Source organism: Topomyia yanbarensis, chromosome 2 (genome assembly GCF_030247195.1).
Source record: "Topomyia yanbarensis strain Yona2022 chromosome 2, ASM3024719v1, whole genome shotgun sequence".
Classification (NCBI taxonomy): domain Eukaryota; kingdom Metazoa; phylum Arthropoda; class Insecta; order Diptera; family Culicidae; genus Topomyia; species Topomyia yanbarensis.
The window spans coordinates 150,623,782-150,642,748 of record NC_080671.1 but is presented as its reverse complement, the minus strand read 5'-3'; the positions used below and the strand labels follow the sequence as shown (position 1 = coordinate 150,642,748).

At 33.3% G+C, this 18,967-nt stretch overlaps 2 protein-coding genes across 2 annotated transcripts; one reads left to right on the top strand and one right to left on the bottom strand.

The window, feature by feature from the left end:
- Positions 1-6,979: 6,979 nt before the first annotated feature.
- On the bottom strand, positions 6,980-8,581 carry LOC131681747 (hsp70-binding protein 1). Its single transcript, XM_058962738.1, has 4 exons — positions 8,276-8,581; positions 7,969-8,215; positions 7,150-7,733; positions 6,980-7,094 (listed from the first exon to the last, which is right to left on the bottom strand). Exons 1-4 carry the CDS (start codon positions 8,327-8,329, stop codon positions 7,023-7,025), a joined length of 957 nt encoding a protein of 318 aa, XP_058818721.1. The 5' UTR covers positions 8,330-8,581; the 3' UTR covers positions 6,980-7,022.
- A 1,317-nt stretch (positions 8,582-9,898) lies between these two features.
- Positions 9,899-10,747, top strand: LOC131681748 (DNA-directed RNA polymerase II subunit RPB9). The gene is made up of 3 exons (XM_058962739.1): positions 9,899-10,059; positions 10,257-10,385; positions 10,445-10,747. Exons 1-3 carry the CDS (start codon positions 9,995-9,997, stop codon positions 10,632-10,634), a joined length of 384 nt encoding a protein of 127 aa, XP_058818722.1. The 5' UTR covers positions 9,899-9,994; the 3' UTR covers positions 10,635-10,747.
- The last annotated feature ends 8,220 nt before the right edge of the window (positions 10,748-18,967 follow it).

Here is an 18,967-nt window from a genome sequence, read left to right as displayed (position 1 = left end):
ACGGATTTTGCGAAGCATGTTCTATTAATGCGATTTATATTTTCGGTCGCTCAATTGAGAGGTGTGCGCCACGCCGCCGCGCCGCGCCGACGATTGCATGTAAAAATAGTAAGCACATCGGCGTGACGCCGGCGTGCCGCCGATTTTTCCCTGAAATCGGCGGCGCAGCGCACACCTTTAACTGCATAACCTTTCCATATGAGAAAGCTAAAATTGTTCAAGAACTCTTCTTTACACGAATAAGAAATATGAGAAAAGGTTTTTGTGATACATATTAAAAAAAACCAACTTAATCCACTTATCAGTGAGATGAGACATGTCTTACACATATCACTATTGGATCATTCATTAGTTTACAGAACTCGTTCATTAGTTTGCAGTTTCTTGTCCTGCACAAATAAAGCCTCGATTAAACTGAATAAAATATAGAAAATCAATAAAACGAACAAAATAAAAAAAGAAAACCAGAAGGTTTTTAAATTCATAAAATGAGTAAAATGGTTAATATAAATCAAATTAATAGAATATATAAATCAAATTATATTAGCTAATTAAATGAAAAATTGGGCAATATTTGAAAATAGTTATAAAATAAATTGAATAAATTAAGTTGACTCAAACTAACAAATTGAATGAAATGAATAATTGGAATGAATGATCATGAAATGAATAAAGTTAAAGAAATGAAGAAAATAAATAAAATTAATCAAATTGATCAAATGAATCAAATGAATCAAATTAATCAAATGAATCAAATGAATCAAATGAATCAAATGAATCAAATTAATCAAATGAATCAAATGAATCAAATGAATCAAATGAATCAAATGAATCAAAGAATCAAATGAATCAAATGAATCAAATGAATCAAATGAATCAAATGAATCAAATGAATCAAATGAATCAAATGAATCAAATGAATCAAATGAATCAAATGAATCAAATGAATCAAATGAATCAAATGAATCAAATGAATCAAATAAATCAAATGAATCAAATAAATCAAATGAATCCAATGAATCAAATAAATCCAATGAATCAAATGAATCAAATGAATCAAATGAATCAAATGAATCAAATAAATCAAATGAATCAAATGAATCAAATGAATCAAATGAATCAAATGAATCAAATGAATCAAATGAATCAAATGAATCAAATGAATCAAAATGAATCAAATGATTCAAATTAATCAAATGCATCAAATGAATCAAATGAATCAAATGAATCAAATGAATCAAATGAATCAAATGAATCAAATGAATCAAATGAATCAAATGAATCAAATGAATCAAATGAATCAAACGAATCAAACGAATCAAATGAATCAAATGAATCAAATGAATCAAATGAATCAAATGAATCAAATGAATCAAATGAATCAAATGAATCAAATGAATCAAATGAATCAAATGAATCAAATGAATCAAATGAATCAAATGAATCAAATGAATCAAATGAATCAAATGAATCAAATGAATCAAATGAATCAAATGAATCAAATGAATCAAATGAATCAAATGAATCAAATAAATCAAATAAATCAAATGAATCAAATGAATCAAATAAATCAAATGAATCCAATGAATCAAATAAATCCAATGAATCAAATGAATCCAATGAATCCAATGAATCAAATGAATCAAATTAATCAAATTAATCAAATTAATCAAATGAATCAAATGAATCAAATGAATCAAATGAATCAAATGAATCAAATGAATCAAATGAATCAAATGAATCAAATGAATCAAATGAATCAAATGAATCAAATGAATCAAATGAATCAAATGAATCAAATGAATCAAATGAATCAAATGAATCAAATGAATCAAATGAATCAAATGAATCAAATGAATCAAATGAATCAAATGAATCAAATGAATCAAATGAATCAAATGAATCAAATGAATCAAATGAATCAAATGAATCAAATGAATCAAATGAATCAAATGAATCAAATGAATCAAATGAATCAAATGAATCAAATGAATCAAATGAATCAAATGAATCAAATGAATCAAATGAATCAAAAAAATCAAATAAATCAAATGAATCAAATGAATCCAATGAATCAAATAAATCCAATGAATCCAATGAATCAAATGGATCCAATGAATCCAATGAATCAAATGAATCAAATGAATCAAATAAATCAAATGAATCAAATGAATCAAATGAATCAAATAAATCAAATGAATCAAATAAATCAAATAAATCAAATGAATCCAATGAATCAAATAAATCTAATGAATACAATGAATCGAATGAATCCAGTGAATCAAATGAATCAAATGGATCAAATGAATCAAATGAATCAAATGAATCAAATGAATCAAATGAATCAAATGAATCAAAAGAATCAAATGGATCCAATGAACCAAATGAATCAAATGAATCAAATGAATCATATGAATCAAATGAATCAAATGAATCAAATGAATCAAATGAATCAAATGAATCAAATGAATCAAATGAATCAAATTAATAAAATGATTCAAAAGAATCAAAAGAATCAAAAGAATCAAATGAATCAAATGAATCAAATGAATCAAATGAATCAAATGAATCAAATGAACCAAATGACTCAAATGAATCAAATTAACCAAATGAATCAAATGAATGAAATGGATAAAAGGAATAAAATGATTGGAATGAATGAAAAGAATAATACCAATTAAAAAAATAAGTGTATTGAATAAAATGAATGAATATACAAACGAATAAAATTGATAAAATGAATAAAAAAGAAGAAAATGAGCAGAAAAAAAAGAATTGATAAGCGATCTTAAAAAGTTATAAACTAATCAAAACAATATATCGTGTTAAATAAATAATATGAATGAAATAAATGCATTTGAAAAATTAGATTATTAAAATGAAGAAACTGAAAACATGTAAGAACTGGAAAAAACGAATAGAATTCATAGAAAAAAAACCATTTTTGAATAGGAATTCCTCGAAGATCCGTCCGAAAATCTCTAAAATCGTGACCGACCAACTTAGATTCTGATGAAACTTTACAGGTTTAACCGGCATGGAAGACTAAAAATTTTCCACAGTTAATAAGATTATTTTGACTAAAGCGCAATTTTTTAAAAGGGGGTAGACGTTTCTACGTGCAATAATTTCAATTTTGTTTTTGATCAATTACTCTATTTTATACAGTAAAACTATCTGAGAACGAGGTACAGATAATAAATACTTCTGCACGAAAAAAAATATACACTGAAAAAAAATTGTGTCATTTTTCACAACAAAATTTATGATAAAAATTCAAATTGCAAAAAACCCATTTTCTCTAATTTTTTATATTTTGTCAACAAAAACCTAAAGAGAAAAGAAACATTTTGAATGTGATTGCATGATGGAGAACTTATCGGTAAAAAAGTTTTTCTAACAATAACTTTATACATGTTTTTAAATTTCATACTAATTGACATACAAAACTGTAATTTTATTACAGAATATAATTCTAAGTATCATTTTACATCAAAATGCATTTAACAAATATCTTCCAAAATGCGATAGTTGTCGAGATATTTGGAATTTTGCTGTAACAAAGACAATTAATTCATGTAATTATGTCCTTTTTAAATGTTATACGCGTTACTCCATCATAAAATTTCAAAAGTCTAATGTTTATCTTTTTAACGACATAAAAGAAGCTTTTTCAGTGTATTTGGATCATGGAAAAGCTTTAAATAAAAAAAACTTTCCTAACAACAACTTTTGAGAAATTATTATAATTCATACTATTTGCAGTCAAAAGTAGCATTTTATTTTTGAATATGATTCTGAACGCTATTTTAAATCAAAATTCTTATAACAAAAATTTTCTGGAATGTGGTAGTTCTCGAAATATTTTAAATTTTGTTTTAACAACACAATTATTTTGTTTTATTACGACCTTTTCAGAAGTTATTCGCGTTTCTCCATCAACAACAATTAGTTTTTCGTAAGGCCCATAACATGCAAATTCGATTTTGAAATTTTCCCTTACTCCCCCCTTTAAGAATTTTTCATTTCAGTTTATATGTGAATTTGCTGTGTGGTGACACTCTTCAACCCGTAACTACGGAACTGGAAGTCCAATCGATAAAAAGTACAATAACAGCCGATGGGAAGGCTGTACCTTTCAAACTTAGTCTCAGTTTGTGCAAATCGGTCCAGCTATCTCTGAGAAACAGAGGTGACATTTTTTTTCCACATACACACATACACACACAGGCATTTTCCGATCTCGACGAACTGAGTCGAATGGCATATGACACTCGGCCCTCCAGGCCGGGATTAGGTTGACGATTTTTAGAGTGATTGCATAACCTTTCTATATGAGAAAGGCAAAAAGATGTTATTACTTTTCACATGACATATTAGAAAAGCATGTTTCATTCAAAATTCAGTTGAGATACGAATAGTTTAAATAACACAATAAAACGCACGTGGAATGTCTCTTCTCAAAATTTTCATCTTCAAACATCCATATTACCCAGTTAAGTTAAATCTTTTTCTAGATAGCCATGAATTTCCTTAATTATAGTGTATATAAAAGCTCGGAATTAAATTGGAGTTGATGTAGTTTTCAATTTTTGGTCGCCGGCTTATCCATAGTTCGACGTTTCGGAGGGATACTCATTTCATCTTGAGGGTGTGAACATTGGAAAATAGTTAAAGTTTTCTCGTAACACAAACATTTTACAATTTTTGATTTTTACACCATGTCCTGTATAACCAAAATCTTGCAAAAGAGGACAAATTTTCAGTAGAATTTTGGGATTCAAAAATACAGTTGCTCTCGGTTGCTACAAGTAAATATATGAGAAATTTTTTATCTCACTACTAGATGGATTACTAGATGATCTATGAATTGATATACCCTCCAACATCTACCTCACGATTGAACGCAACGCCTAATCCAAGAGATAAATACATGAACTCTAGAAAAAAATTCACTATGAAGTCAGCTCACACATTATTTTGTTTTTGAAGAAAATTGCATATTAATTTTTGAGAAATATTTTAAATATTATTGAGGTAGTTTACAAAATGTTTTCAGAACCGAATTCCTTGAATCACGTATATGTATTTCCATGCCCCGATATTCAAAATCTGTTTAAGTTAGCAATACTCTGTATGTAACGGTCTCATGTTTAGTTGGTTTAAATTGGTAAGCGCGGAATAAAAATACAAAATGTTTAATATTTGATTTTTGACAATCTTGATAGCTTGTTAGAAAGGTATTTTCATTTCTATCTAGCTTGCGCAATATGATCGCTTTGTTCGCTTAAAACACGTTTTGTTTTGGCAGATCACCCACATCTCAGAAATAAATAAGCAACATATCGAAAAACAAAAATAATAGTGTCAAACTGTCACGTTAGGCGTTTCATTTGTATTACATGACTTTAGTGTACATACATACATACACATATACATACATTGTCCTAATTTGTCGAGCTGATTCGATTGATATATGAGTATCGGTCCTCCGGGCCTCGGAAAAAGTTTTCAAAGTTTGAGCGGATTCTATACATTTCTTTTGTAATAAATGTAGAAATGCTGAAAAATCCAAGACAGTTCAGGTCCTGAACTTCAGGAGCACTTCAACAGGCAAAAATTTGAAATTTTACCCAAAATCAACACATTTTTCAAAAAATCAAAAGTCGCCACCAGTAGGGAGCGTTTTAGCAAATTCACTCCGGAGAAGAAAGTAGTCCTAATACCCAAATCTTTCATTTAAGAGGTGATCCAGATGGCATTTTTAACATGATGTCATTTTGGGACACCCTAGTGCCCCCCCCCCTCTAATAGTGCCCAAGTAGCCTAATTACCCCATAAAATTCAGGTGAAAAAGTCGGACAAGAGCTTTTCGATATTGTAGTCGTTTAACCCTTAAATGCATACTGTGATATAAAGCCTCAAAAAGAGGTAAATAAAGCATTCATACCGAAAAATGAGTACCAATGAAAAATGAGTTTGATGCATTTAAGGGTTAATAAAACCTTCAGTATAAAAACCATTCAAAAATCACTCTTATTCTTGTTTACGACGAATGCGATATTCGATCGAAAGTGGTTTGTAGTCCCGTTTACGACAGTAAAATCAAATGGACTTACCATTCGTTCGAATCGCTTTCGAACGAATCTCGCATTCGTCGTAACTAAGAATAAAGGTTCATATCTCCGGTTCATACAAAGTACTCTTCTTCATTTAAATCAATAGTTTATTTATTATTTAATCAAATTTTCCCCATGTTCTATTAACATGACACAACTATGCGTGCAACGGCAGCTTACCAGTGAAAACTTTTGAACCAAATCTCATACTGTATCCGTGTCCGATTTTTACACTTGATAACAAAGGCTTAAGAAGCATAATTCAAGATTTATTGTATATTGCGTATGACACTAAAGAGACTAGAATTACAAAGGGACTCCATGTTTGGAATTCGAATTCAGCTTTAAGCGTCTATAGCACGATTGGAATTACAAATGGAACATGGCGGCTCTTTACCCTTCCAATCTCTTTATATGGCACATAATTGTTATTATGCTACTTGTACTACTATCTCGGACTTCCTGTCTGTCAGAGCCGTTTGCTGTACAATTCGCGAACCACTGAATTTTAAAAGTCCGCATTTGATGTTAAACTACTAATATCTAATATTTTCTGCGACTCCCTTCCGAAAAGCAGTACTTGTCGCTCAGCGCGCTATTGCTACCTCACTGGACTATCGGCTTACGAAAAATACGCTGAAAGCTACATTTTTATCAATTCTCGAACATTTCTAGCAGTAACTAACTAAAAAGTAATCACGATTGACTTCTTTGGGTTCTACAAATAAATATAAATATACTGGAAATAGAAGCTAGAAAGTCAGTAGAATTTGAGTAGGCTTCTGTTTTTATAGTAGCATTGGAGTAGGACCCCAGTTATTGGCGGATGTCATCTATCCATTCAATAAAAATGATTGTAATTGTCACAAATAAATCAAAACCAATTTAATCTCAGATAACAAGTCAACGATCCGTTCCGCCATTATCGTCAGCAAAACATCGCTTCAAAAGTATATTAGAATACTCAATTTGCTCCTGTGAATGAGGTTCAAATTAGTAAGATTCTTGAATGTACAAAAATATTACTCACTTGGCATTCCTCTTTCCCATTGTTGAGTTTCTGTACCGACTCCAGCTTAGATTTCAACTTCAGACTCGCATTCTGACATCGCCGAACTGCTTCTTCGTTCTCCGTCAGAACGCAAAGCGTGGACAGTGCAGTTTCCAATTTTGGTTCGTAATCTTTGGAAGGCCGAATTGAAGCTGCCACACGCTCCACCGCATTCAGTTTAATAAACTCATCCCTCACAGCAGCAAACTCAGTGCACAGGTTGGACATAAGAAAGGACGATTTGATTCGTAGCTTCTCGTTGTCTGTTTGAATGCATCCAAGTATACACTCAAGCCCGCCAATAGCGATGAAAGCGGCCAAACAGGGTTCGTAATGACGAACCATGCAAGATACGGCATGCATTGCTTGACTAGCCACCGATGCTTCGCCGGAGAGCAGTTCTATTAAGCGAGGAAGGACGTTGGCCTCAAGTAGGCGTTGTTGACAAAATGGATTGTTTTGAGCAAGTTCCGCTACCAGACGCAAAGTTCCAGTGCAGACTTCCACATTTTGTGAATCTAGACCGGGTTGAATGATCGATGATCCGCCAACTTTGAAGAAGTCTGAAAATATGGTTTTATTACAGTGAATGCAAAAGATCACAATATTCTACTCTATATTAAAGACCGCGATACCATCTTTCAAATTAGGAAAGACTATCGAAGCACAGTTTAGACGATAGACAAAACCAAAGGTTACCAAATTACGAACCTATTTGTTACAGGATAGTATCACTAATCTGCTGTTGCTTTTTGCCTTCAGCTGAGATGATCTAATTTTCAATTGAGATAAACTCACCATTGGCAGCATCGATGTCCTGTACAAAGTCAATGATTGTTTCTATTGCTTCTGCTTTGTCTTCTTCGGCACTGGCTGTGTCCAGTAACGTTCGCATAGCTTTTTCAATTTCTTGTACCACATCTACAGTGAGGGATTTTAGAGCCTCTTCTAGAAATCGGCGACGTTCTTCATCCATAGGTTCTAACTGAGGTGGATGAGGGGCATCTTCCGCTTCGGTTGCTTCCATGGCGAATTTAAGAAGACCCTATTATGAACATAAACACCAAAGATTAACGAGTTTAAGCTTTATAAATGAAACACTTACCTGCAAATTCCGGGGCTGCCGGGGTCGTTCGGGATTGTTTCCTCCACTTGCCATTTTCTATAAAGCAGTGCTCAAACCTTTTTTGCTTCGTTTGTTATACGGTAGTAATACACGCTGTTATTAATGTTCACTACAGGTACCTTCTTTATTTCAAATAAATACACCACTGATTTGAACAAGATACAAAACGCTTTGCAATCCATGCGATACTAATGAAATGAAAACATTGTGCTTATGTTTACTGTGCATATCATACTTTATCCGTCATGTTAGAAAGCGCCCGATTTTTCCCGAACATTCAACAGTGATGCCATGGATCCATTATACTTATACAGATAATTTCAAGTGGATTATATAGCCCACAGTACCGACAGTACCCTATCATGTGAAACCGGTTGAAACACCCCTGCATTTTCCCTCTAAGAACGGTTGGTTTCAAAATCGTCCAATAAAGGACGTTCGTTGGACCAATTTGGACAACGTCCAAATACCCTTTAAACAAATGTCCATCGTTGGACCCGTGTTGAACAATTTTGAAACAATTTTTTGGACGTCTCAGTGGGTTGCTTCTGTCATCCCAAGATATCGAAATGGAAAGGTGACAACTATTATATCAGGTGCTTTGCATTCAGCTTTTATATGCCAAAACGACCGTCAATATTGAGTACCTAAATGAAGAATAAAATATTCTTCTTTTTTTTCATAAATCGATAGAGCTCATCTTTATAAATATAATATATATGTTCAACCTTGAAAACCTCTGAATAATTTTTAATTGATTTTCTACGAAAATGTAAACATGTGCACGTTTGACACTATCGCTCTTCCTTGATAGTAAATTTAGCTACACGGGTTAGCATTTTTTACAGTTATCCCAGCAAAAGGATAGGGATCAAGATAGTGCAATCGAAGGTGTGGTCGTAATAATTCAATTTTTTAATTATTTTTATTTGCTATTTTGCGTATAAAAAAGCGAAAAAAAAAGTTGGATTGCTAGACCGATTACGTATCTTTAACGTCAGCTGCATCAGAAAAAGTCGAAAATAGCATGTCTTAATGACCCAATTATATTTCTGATTGGAAATTTTCAAATATCCCCTATTCTATAGCAACAATATTTGATGCCCCAGAGCCAATTGATAATTCCACCAAACTTATCGAAAAGATCGTAGGCAAACTTATTGAAAAGGTTCTTTCGCTAATAACTCGATCGCATTTGCGTTAGCTGCTTAACTCTCGACAAACATATGATTAGGGCGAACAAGCCAACTAGCAAAATTCACTTTTAGTGGAAATACCGGACAAACCGTTACTCGCCAATCACAGATGCTCACTGACCGTTGTGAACTCAATATCCATACGTTAGTCGAGAACTATTTCCATAATGAGGTGGTCGAAATTATACTCTTCCGATATGTACTGGACAATTATTGGAAAGATTAACTGCGAAACCGTCATATTTGAAATAGAAAGTAAACAAAAAGAGGCTCTCATTTGCACATCTCACCTTTTCAATAAGTTTGCTATAGAATTTTAGCTTGCAAAAATCCAACACTAAAATTGACATATGGCTCCACCTTTATATTTATCATCTTGAACGGTATCTGACTGACAAGAGTGACAACTGACAAGAAAAATAAACGACATCACACATTCTAATTGCAAGACGCTGTAGAATTTTTTGTTATTTGGTGGTGTAAAAATAATAAACTACAAAACATGGCATACGACGCAGCACACGACGATGGTCCAGGATTTGTCGGTATTCGTTTCTGTCAGGAATGGTACGTAATTCAAGGTTCTATAGATATTTAGCGGCTCTTTCACGTTCACTATTTTTCAATACCTGAGAGTATTGACAAAGGTATTGAACGTGTAATGGAAAAAGGTTGGATTGACGCATTTCAAATGGGATTGGCGTATTGAAGTAGTATCGTGACTAAGACTCGCTTTTTATTCACCAAAATTTATCCATCTATAGCAACAACATGCTGTACCCAAAGGAAGACAAAGAAAACAAAGTGCTGCTGTATGCGTGCCGAAACTGTGACTACAAACAGGAAGCGGATTCCAACTGTATCTATGTGAACAAAATTATGCACGAAATCGAGTGAGCAATTTCGCATGCAGCTATCACTACTTTCAGTAACGCTTTCTCTTTTCTTACAGCGAACTAACTCATATTGTGCCGGATGTGATATCGGATCCGACGCTACCTCGAACAGAGGAACACGCTTGTCCCAAGTGTTCCCACCGAGAAGCAGTATTTTTCCAGGCTCAGACTCGACGAGCTGAAGAGGAAATGAGACTGTACTATGTGTGTACCAATCCCAACTGCTGTCATCGTTGGACCGAGTGAATTATTCAGAATTTTAATTTAGAGTTACTCTGGCTTATATTTTAGCCTCACTATGTAAAATTGAAAACCGAAAATCAAAGACATGGTTTAATATGACTAGTTCTTTTTCTGAACTGTGTTGTCAATTTACTGGGTATCACCACAGAGAACAGACACCACCCATAACGGCATAAGAGTCCCATCAGGAAAATTACGTACCGTAGAAAACAATGGTTGAAATTACGAAACATCTTCGCTTTGTTTCTGCGCGTTTTACTTCAATCACTGAGAACTGATTTCAATGTAAAGAAATAAAACTCACTTGTTATCAGCAAGTTGCAACTTGTCACTAGGCGGCGCTACGATCGGCCAGCAATCGCTATGCGGACCTTGCTTGTAAACTTGACTGCAATGGTGATTTACAGCGATGATTGTCATCGTACTTCCAATTAATTGTTTACGGAGGTTTTTTGGTAGAATTTGTTCTAGCTCATAAGCCTGCCTCTGATTGCGAAGTTCACAAAGGTTTCTGGAAAAACATGCCACGCTTCATTTCATTTCATTTCGGTAAGCTTTCCCAAGCCAGCAGGGATTTGATTCAATGCATTTTTCTTTGATTTTAGTTGGCAAAGTTTGTTTCAATATTACAAGTATAATATGCCACCCAGTATCATTTCAGAGATTTTAAAATATTTCTATTAGTAGTACGATGTCGCCAACATAAAAAGTGGCTATTAAATTCCCAAGTAGTTATTTGTGTAACCCAAAGCAAACCGCGAGCCGTCATAAAGGGATAGAACAAGCCATCTTATTTGCTTCTTCGTTAATGCTAATTTCGATTTTAGATCAGATCCACCCTGGGTTCGCTCGAAACTGTCACTTTTACATAGATAGGAAACAGAGCGAACCTAGAGAGACTGGAACGTAAAACCGAAATCATCATAAGTTTTGTTGTCACATCCTTGGCGTGCATGTGTTCGCGAAACCAGGTTGCGTTGCTTCATTATTCATGCAAGCAAAATGCTTCATAGGTGATGAGTTTTTTTTTGAATGGCGAACGAGCTTTTGTAAGTTTTTGTTGAGGCTGGTCAATGTTGTTTCATTTTCCGGACGTATTTTACTAAATGATGGTTATGTGTCAAATAAACCAGTGTAACATATTGCGAGGTACAGATAATTATTCGTAAATCTACCGAAACACGCTCAAAAATGTAAACTGTTAGGCAATGTATGAAACGTTTGTTTGATAATTTAGCGATGGGTTTTGTCAACTATTTTACTGCGTACAGAAAAACTCGCCCGACAAACAGCTTTCGTTAGTCCAATTCGTTTGATGTTAGATCGACGATGTTTCGACTTCGTCTCATCAGAATCCGACACTAACTTAGTGACAGGACTGAGCTAGCGCCGGATTGAAGCTAACTTCAAAAAAACGGAAGCCCAATTATTTATCTTTCTCATATTTGATTCCATTTTTTTTTGATTTGTTTTTTAGTTTTTAGCTTTCTGTTTTTCGTAGATTTATTTTTTTGCATTATTAATTTAGTCTAATTTTATTTACTTTTTATACATTTTGCTTAACCTTTCATTTTGTTCATTATTGTTATTTCTTCATTTTTCCATTTAATTTTTTTATCTTCCTAAAAATAATTTGATTTATCTTTATTGCCATTACGCGCACTTTTTCCTCGTTTTGCATTCAGACCGTTGTTTGAATTTATTTCAAATTTCATCTCTAATGTTTGTTTCATTCTTTAAAGATTTTAATCCATTTTTTAAATTCTTTCTTGTTATTTTCTCTTGTTTTCCTGATATTTTTGGTATTCCAATTGGTCCGCTTGCTCCGTTTTTGTTCAATCCATACCATCCAAATTTCTTTTTTCGTATTTTCATCATTCTAATTTTTCCGACTTATTCAAAATTTGCCGGATCGTCTTTTTTAGTTTTTCAATAATTATTTTATTTTTGTCATTTATATCTATTCCTCTAATTTAATGCATTCTTAACGTTTAATTCACTTTTTCTATTGTTTAAAATATTTATTGATTTTAATGCTTTTAATTTTTTATTATAATGTTTGTATTCTTTTTAGATGCTTTTTTTTTTAATTTCATTCCTTCTCAAAATTTTCTTACCTTTACCGATTATTTTCGCCATTTGTTCAATAATGTTCGACTTCGACGATTTGTTTGTCTAGTTTTCTGTTTTCTTTTTATCCATTTTTATAGGTTCTGTTTCAATTTTTCTCCGTTATACATTTGTTTACAATTGACTTTAATTTGTTTATTTGGTTGATTTTACCATTTTTAGTTTTTTTTTGTACATTCCCGTTGTTTTTTTTTTTGTTTCCATTGATCATCGTTTAGACAATATTTTTAACTACATTACTCATTACAATATTTTTAACTCATTACTACATTTTTAATCTTTTCGCTTCTTTACTTTCACTAATACTATTGACAATGGCTTTTTTAGAGTCACCAAAATTTTCGAAGAGATATTTAAAATGTTCCAGAATATTAACAGTCCTGCCGTCATTGACACTACAAACAACTAGAGCAAAAACTGGTACATAAATATAAAATTTTAGTGTAATATACATAATATCAGTGAACTCCAAAGGATTTTAAGCTGTAACTTTTTGGTATTCGGGTAATATACAATAGTGGGGGTCGGTACGTTGGACCCCCCGGTCCAGTATTTTCCCTCTACGGCCCTGCGCATGCCTGAAAGCCGTATGGATTCACCTCAAAGGTCGATGAAACGTATATATCAAATTTGATTTTTAAGAGCTTCGGGCACAGAAATTTTATATTGCTGAATGTCACGAAGACGATTCCAACAAATATGCATTTATTTTTGCAGACTAGTTTGTCGGTATGCTGATGATATTGTCCCATATTGGGTTTCAATTAGCAGGAACCTTATTCAAGCGTTTACAAGGCAGTCGAGCTCTGTATCAGCATTATAAATGCATTAAGGCAGAGGAAAAGTGCAGCATTATTGATTGTTGATTATGCGTATATAAAGCTGATAAAGCGCATACAAACCGTAAAGATTCTTAAAGCACATCCCAATTACACTTAGTGCTGTTATAGAACAAATATAATGCAAATATAATGCAGATTTTATTCTTCAAGCGTTTGCTCTTGAGTATTATATTCGGCATGTTTCATTACATTCGAACGTATCCAATAAGCCTAAGCAGCAAATGGAGCACCCTTGCTTTGAATAAAGATGCAATGTACTTCAGTTCGAGACTAATTAAAGGAAATTTTCATAAAACAGTGCTATCATGTGAAAAACAATTTCGCAAAATCATATCGACAGCTGTCTAAAAGCATGAGTAGTGCTGATAACAGGCTTTCAATTTTGACCGTTCTAGTGCTCCAGTTTCTGGGAATTACTTTATAACGACATAACCTATTTCAATGCAGCATAATCTTGTGTGCTACACATTCTCTGTCACTTTCTCATATCAAGTAAAACTTTTAGAACTGTCTGTTTCTACCTCTCTCACTCTATGTTGGTTAATTCCCATCTGTCCCTCCTTGTTAGTTTCTACTATAATCTGCTCCGTATTAAGATAATGCATACAACACAAACTTTTGCCACTTTTGTCATTACTCAGTTTGCTTGTGATTTGCGCGTGTGCGTGTAAGTTGATTTTTAGTAAAATACCATTTAAATTGAAATTTAAATCAAACCTAAATTTTTTTACATTACAGTGTGGATTTGTTTGTTGCGTTTCCTGTTAAAATGTTCAAAATAACTTGAATGAGATAATACTATATTTGTGTAAAGTGTGAATATTGGATATATTCGTAATTGAACATTATAGTTTTGCCCTGAAGATGAAGGCGTAATCCTTCGAAACGTTGGTACTGGAGGAAATGTAGATATGTGTTTTCGTATGAAGATCGTGACCAAAAAGCCATATTATTTCTTATTAAATGCAAAATGGTCTTTCTTGCAACAATTGATTTGGACAGTTCTACATTGATGGCATTAGCGATTCAAAAAGTAGTGTCTGGTCTTCCTCCCTTCCCTCTTAAATGTTGATGTATTTTTTGAATGAACTTACAATAAAGTTTTATAGTCGTTTTTTAAATATAGGTTTTGCATGCAACAGACAGCATGTGACAAGTGGGCGGTGGTTAGCTATTTTCGTCCCTTATCACCAATTTTTATAAAGTGATTCATCAGCAGTGCTATCTTTGAAAATGAACCACCTTGGTTATGCAACTAATTATTTCCAATCTTTTTTTAAATGCAAATAATTAAGCAATCTTCATTTCGTAATATTCTGAATTGCACATATTTTGTCGTATGTAATTTTTAATGTACGTTCATTTGATGGCATTGTAAGGGAACACGTATCCGCCGATTGATACCAATCGAGCTGACATTTCTTTAGACTGAGCAAACTAATTTATTTGTTTGTTTAGTGTTTATTTGACCAACTAGGAAACGAATCCACTGGGTCCTAAATGCGTGTGGAAAATACGCATGGTCTTGTCTGAATGAATGACTTTTGAATTATGTATGAGGGTGGCGAATTGACAATTCGCAAGATCAATTCAAATCCAATTACCAATTTGCGGCAATCATTTAAACACAAAATACAAATGTTTTATTGTCATATTTAATGGTTTACTTTTAGTCCATTAACAACAGTCCAATTATACTGAGCTAAGAATAAGTATATACTATTTGGGGAGTGTTTGATTCGTGCATGATGTTAATATCGTTTAGGAACGCAGCATTTATATTTTTCTGTTTCGCGTCTTCATTGTAATATCGCAACGTTTACTCGAACGAGGTGGAAAATTTAAAGTTACGGGATCTCAATATGCTTGTGATTAAACCAATAAGGGCCATTTATAAATTTTTTCACGCAATTATGAGGAAGAGATGACTAATTGTGACAAAAATGGGAGGGGAGCACGTCATGTGCTCTGACGCAATCGGCCGTTTTACGCGTGATTGCGCCATGTGTATAGGAAATTCCATAGGACATGAACACTTTTGCGAGTAGCGGCATTAATGTGCTACTACAGTTGATTCGTATTAGACCAAGGGGAAAAATAACGCGACAGAGGGTTAGTTAGTGTTGGTAATCTTTGCGTGACATAATATATGAATTTTCCACAATACCACTTTTAAACTCATTGTTTACGGTCCATTTTACATTGTCGACAACACTCCCGACAGCCGGCTGTCCGGAGTTCAAGTTGTTTTCGATAAAACAATCTCGATAAACGGTTACCCAGAGTTTAAACGGCTAGAACATTTACGTATCCTACAGTCAATAAACTATTCAAACATCTTATGCACGAAAGTATATTCTCAGTCGCATCGCTTGCTTGAAGCGAATCCTGACTAACAACCCACCCACTACCCAATCCGTGGTACTTATGGGAGTGTCACTGAGTCGGGGCCTTCCATTAAGTAAGTACTACATCAACACTTCCTTTCTCATTCCAAGTTACGGTAAAGATGATCGTGGCCCGCAATGGTGGCTCTCAGGCGAAATTCTCGCTTGGACTGGATCAATTGTTATTCCCAAACAATGCTCCTCAAGTAGTCTGGCTGGAAATGAGAGTCATCAGTCTGCAATCTACGAAGTATACCGTGCTTACGCAACTAGTTTGTCGGTATGTTGATGATCTGGCAGGGAATCTGCAGTCATGATCGTTAGACTCCGATTTTTATCATAATCAACAATATGAACCGGGTTATATATTAATAAATGCCTAAAAAATGTGTATTGATTTGTAATGTCATACCGGGGCCCTAACAAGTTTTGCCATATTTTGCGAGTAGCCACCACAGTAAGAATGCGCAACATAGGTACCGCGATAATGACGATATTGTCCTTGAGGATGGGATGAACTGAACTCCACCCAATCGAAATATTTACACTCTGGCTAAGGATGGTATCTCAATGACCAAATACTGGAAAGAAGCATCCGGTGATGCTGACCAGTAGACTCCTGCCGACTTTTCTTGAAATTTTCGAAATTGGTTCTATTGGCAAATATGGAGGAAAAATATATTAAATGCTATAACTCTTGAAGTAGACATAAAAAAATACAATTTATATATCTTTTTAAATGAAATAATCTTAGTATTTGAATAGAGATATATCTGTTTCTATAAAAATACGGGAAAGTGGGGTAATGGGTCATTTTGGCTCCAAAATCCCCTATTTTCAATAATTTTTCTGCTCCGTGATGCAAATCATACATATTTTGCAGTTTTAATAATGCGAAAAAATCTCAGAAATCGAACGGAACCTTTGTCCGAATACGAGAAGTTGGGGTTATAGGGCCTTTTATGATTCATATTAAACTTTACCGTTTTCTCGTGCATATATCTCTATTATTATTCAATCCATTTTAATAAATTGTACCTTGTTGAATGTGAAAAATCCTTAGGAACAAAATAAAATAGATTCGTTACCGGTAAAATTCAGAAACATCAAATTATCTGACATATGGTCTCGATTTCACATTTTTATCATAAAATCGCACATATTATCTCCTTTCAACAACAAAATTCTTATTTAATTTACTACTTTTAGCGTAAAATGCGCGTAGAGATCACATGAGAAAAGTTTCATTCCTGAAAAATAGGGAAAGTTGAGGTATTAGGACATTTAATGAAAAAAATGTGATTTGTAGAGTTGATGTCAAAAAATTTGATGTTTCTGAATTTTACCGCTAACGAATTTATTTTTGTTGTATTCCTAAGAATTTTCCACGTTCAACAAGTTATATTTAATGAAAATGGATTGAAGAATAATAGAGATATATGAACGAGAAAATGATAAAAATTTAACATGAATCACAAAAGGCCCTATAACCCCAACTTCTCATATTCGGACGAAGGTCAAAAAGGTGTCGTTCGATTTCTGAGATTTTTTCACATTCGAAAAACAGCAAAATATGTATGATTTGCATCATGGAGCAGAAAAAATTACTGAAAATGGCGGATTTTGGGGCCAAAATGACCCAGTACTCCACTTTCCTGTATTTTTAAAGAAACGGAAATATCTCCATTCAAATACTAAGGCTATTTCCTTTAAAATGAGGTATAAATTGTATTTATCTGATTTATTCTTCAAAAGTTATAGCATTTAATATATTTTTCCTCTATATTTTCCCATAGTACCAATTTCAAAAATTTCAAGCGAAGTGGGCGGGAGTCTAGAATTGTCCAAATGATGTGAAATTTGGCATCTGAGCTTACTTTGGCATTTGTCATAATTCTTTGCCTAAGCCTTTGAGATTTAAAAAAAAAATTTTGCTTTGCCCAAATCAGTATAAAGTTCAAAAAATTATAACCTAAAAAAATCACATTGCCAAAAAAACATGTTGATTATTTTTGTACTAAAAAACCTGAGGAATTTTATTCGGAGACGTTAGAAAATTGGGTTGTAAATATGGCATGGAATGTCCCGAAATTAGGTTTATTTTTAGGTTTCATTAAAATGGAATAAAAAATAAGATCTACCAAAAATACTTTCGTTGTTTTTTTGAGGAACCAATTTAGGAAATAAATAAATAACGCAAATTCCAATAACTACGTAAAATAATCATTCTAGTATCGAAATCTTGACCAAAAATCTAACCGACAATGAAACCATAGCACCCCCTAGCCCCCTAAAGGAAAAGGCTGCGCACGCCTATGACTATGATAGAAAATCTAGATGGTTCTAAGACAAAACATCTGCTCTTCGGATCAGTTTATTGATCCTTTGCCCCACATTTTAATTAGAAATGTGGTAAACCATAAATAAGTTTGTACGCACTTTAAAAATATGAATACACCATGCGAAAGAAAGGAACAAAGCACATCAGTTCTACCTAAACACATGCTTCTGAACTTTACTATGAACTGGCAGTTTTTAAAAAAATCGACAGTGAGACAACACAGAGAAAGAAAAAATCATTTCAAGAGAATATTGCACACGAAACTGGTTAGGTGTTCGGCGACAGTAAAATTATAATCTAATGGCGGCTAACTGAATACCAAAAAACTTAACTCTATAATCCACGAAACTCAAGCCGCTCAAACCAGTTTCCCTTCTACAGTACAAAAATTGTAAATGAGTAAACAGAATAAAAGAGCGTCGCAAAGAAAAAATAAGTCGTATCTTCAAACGCAGAAACCTAGATAATGGCGAAGAAAGATTGCTGTATCATCTTTCGAAAAATAAATGGCATGAAAAGCCAAGGTGATCGGTAATAAAATAAGGACGAAACGAATAGATAATTTATTTTCCTCACTTTTAGGAATATTGATCTCGATTTTTGGTCCGACGAAACAACACTTTTGTTTTCATTTCG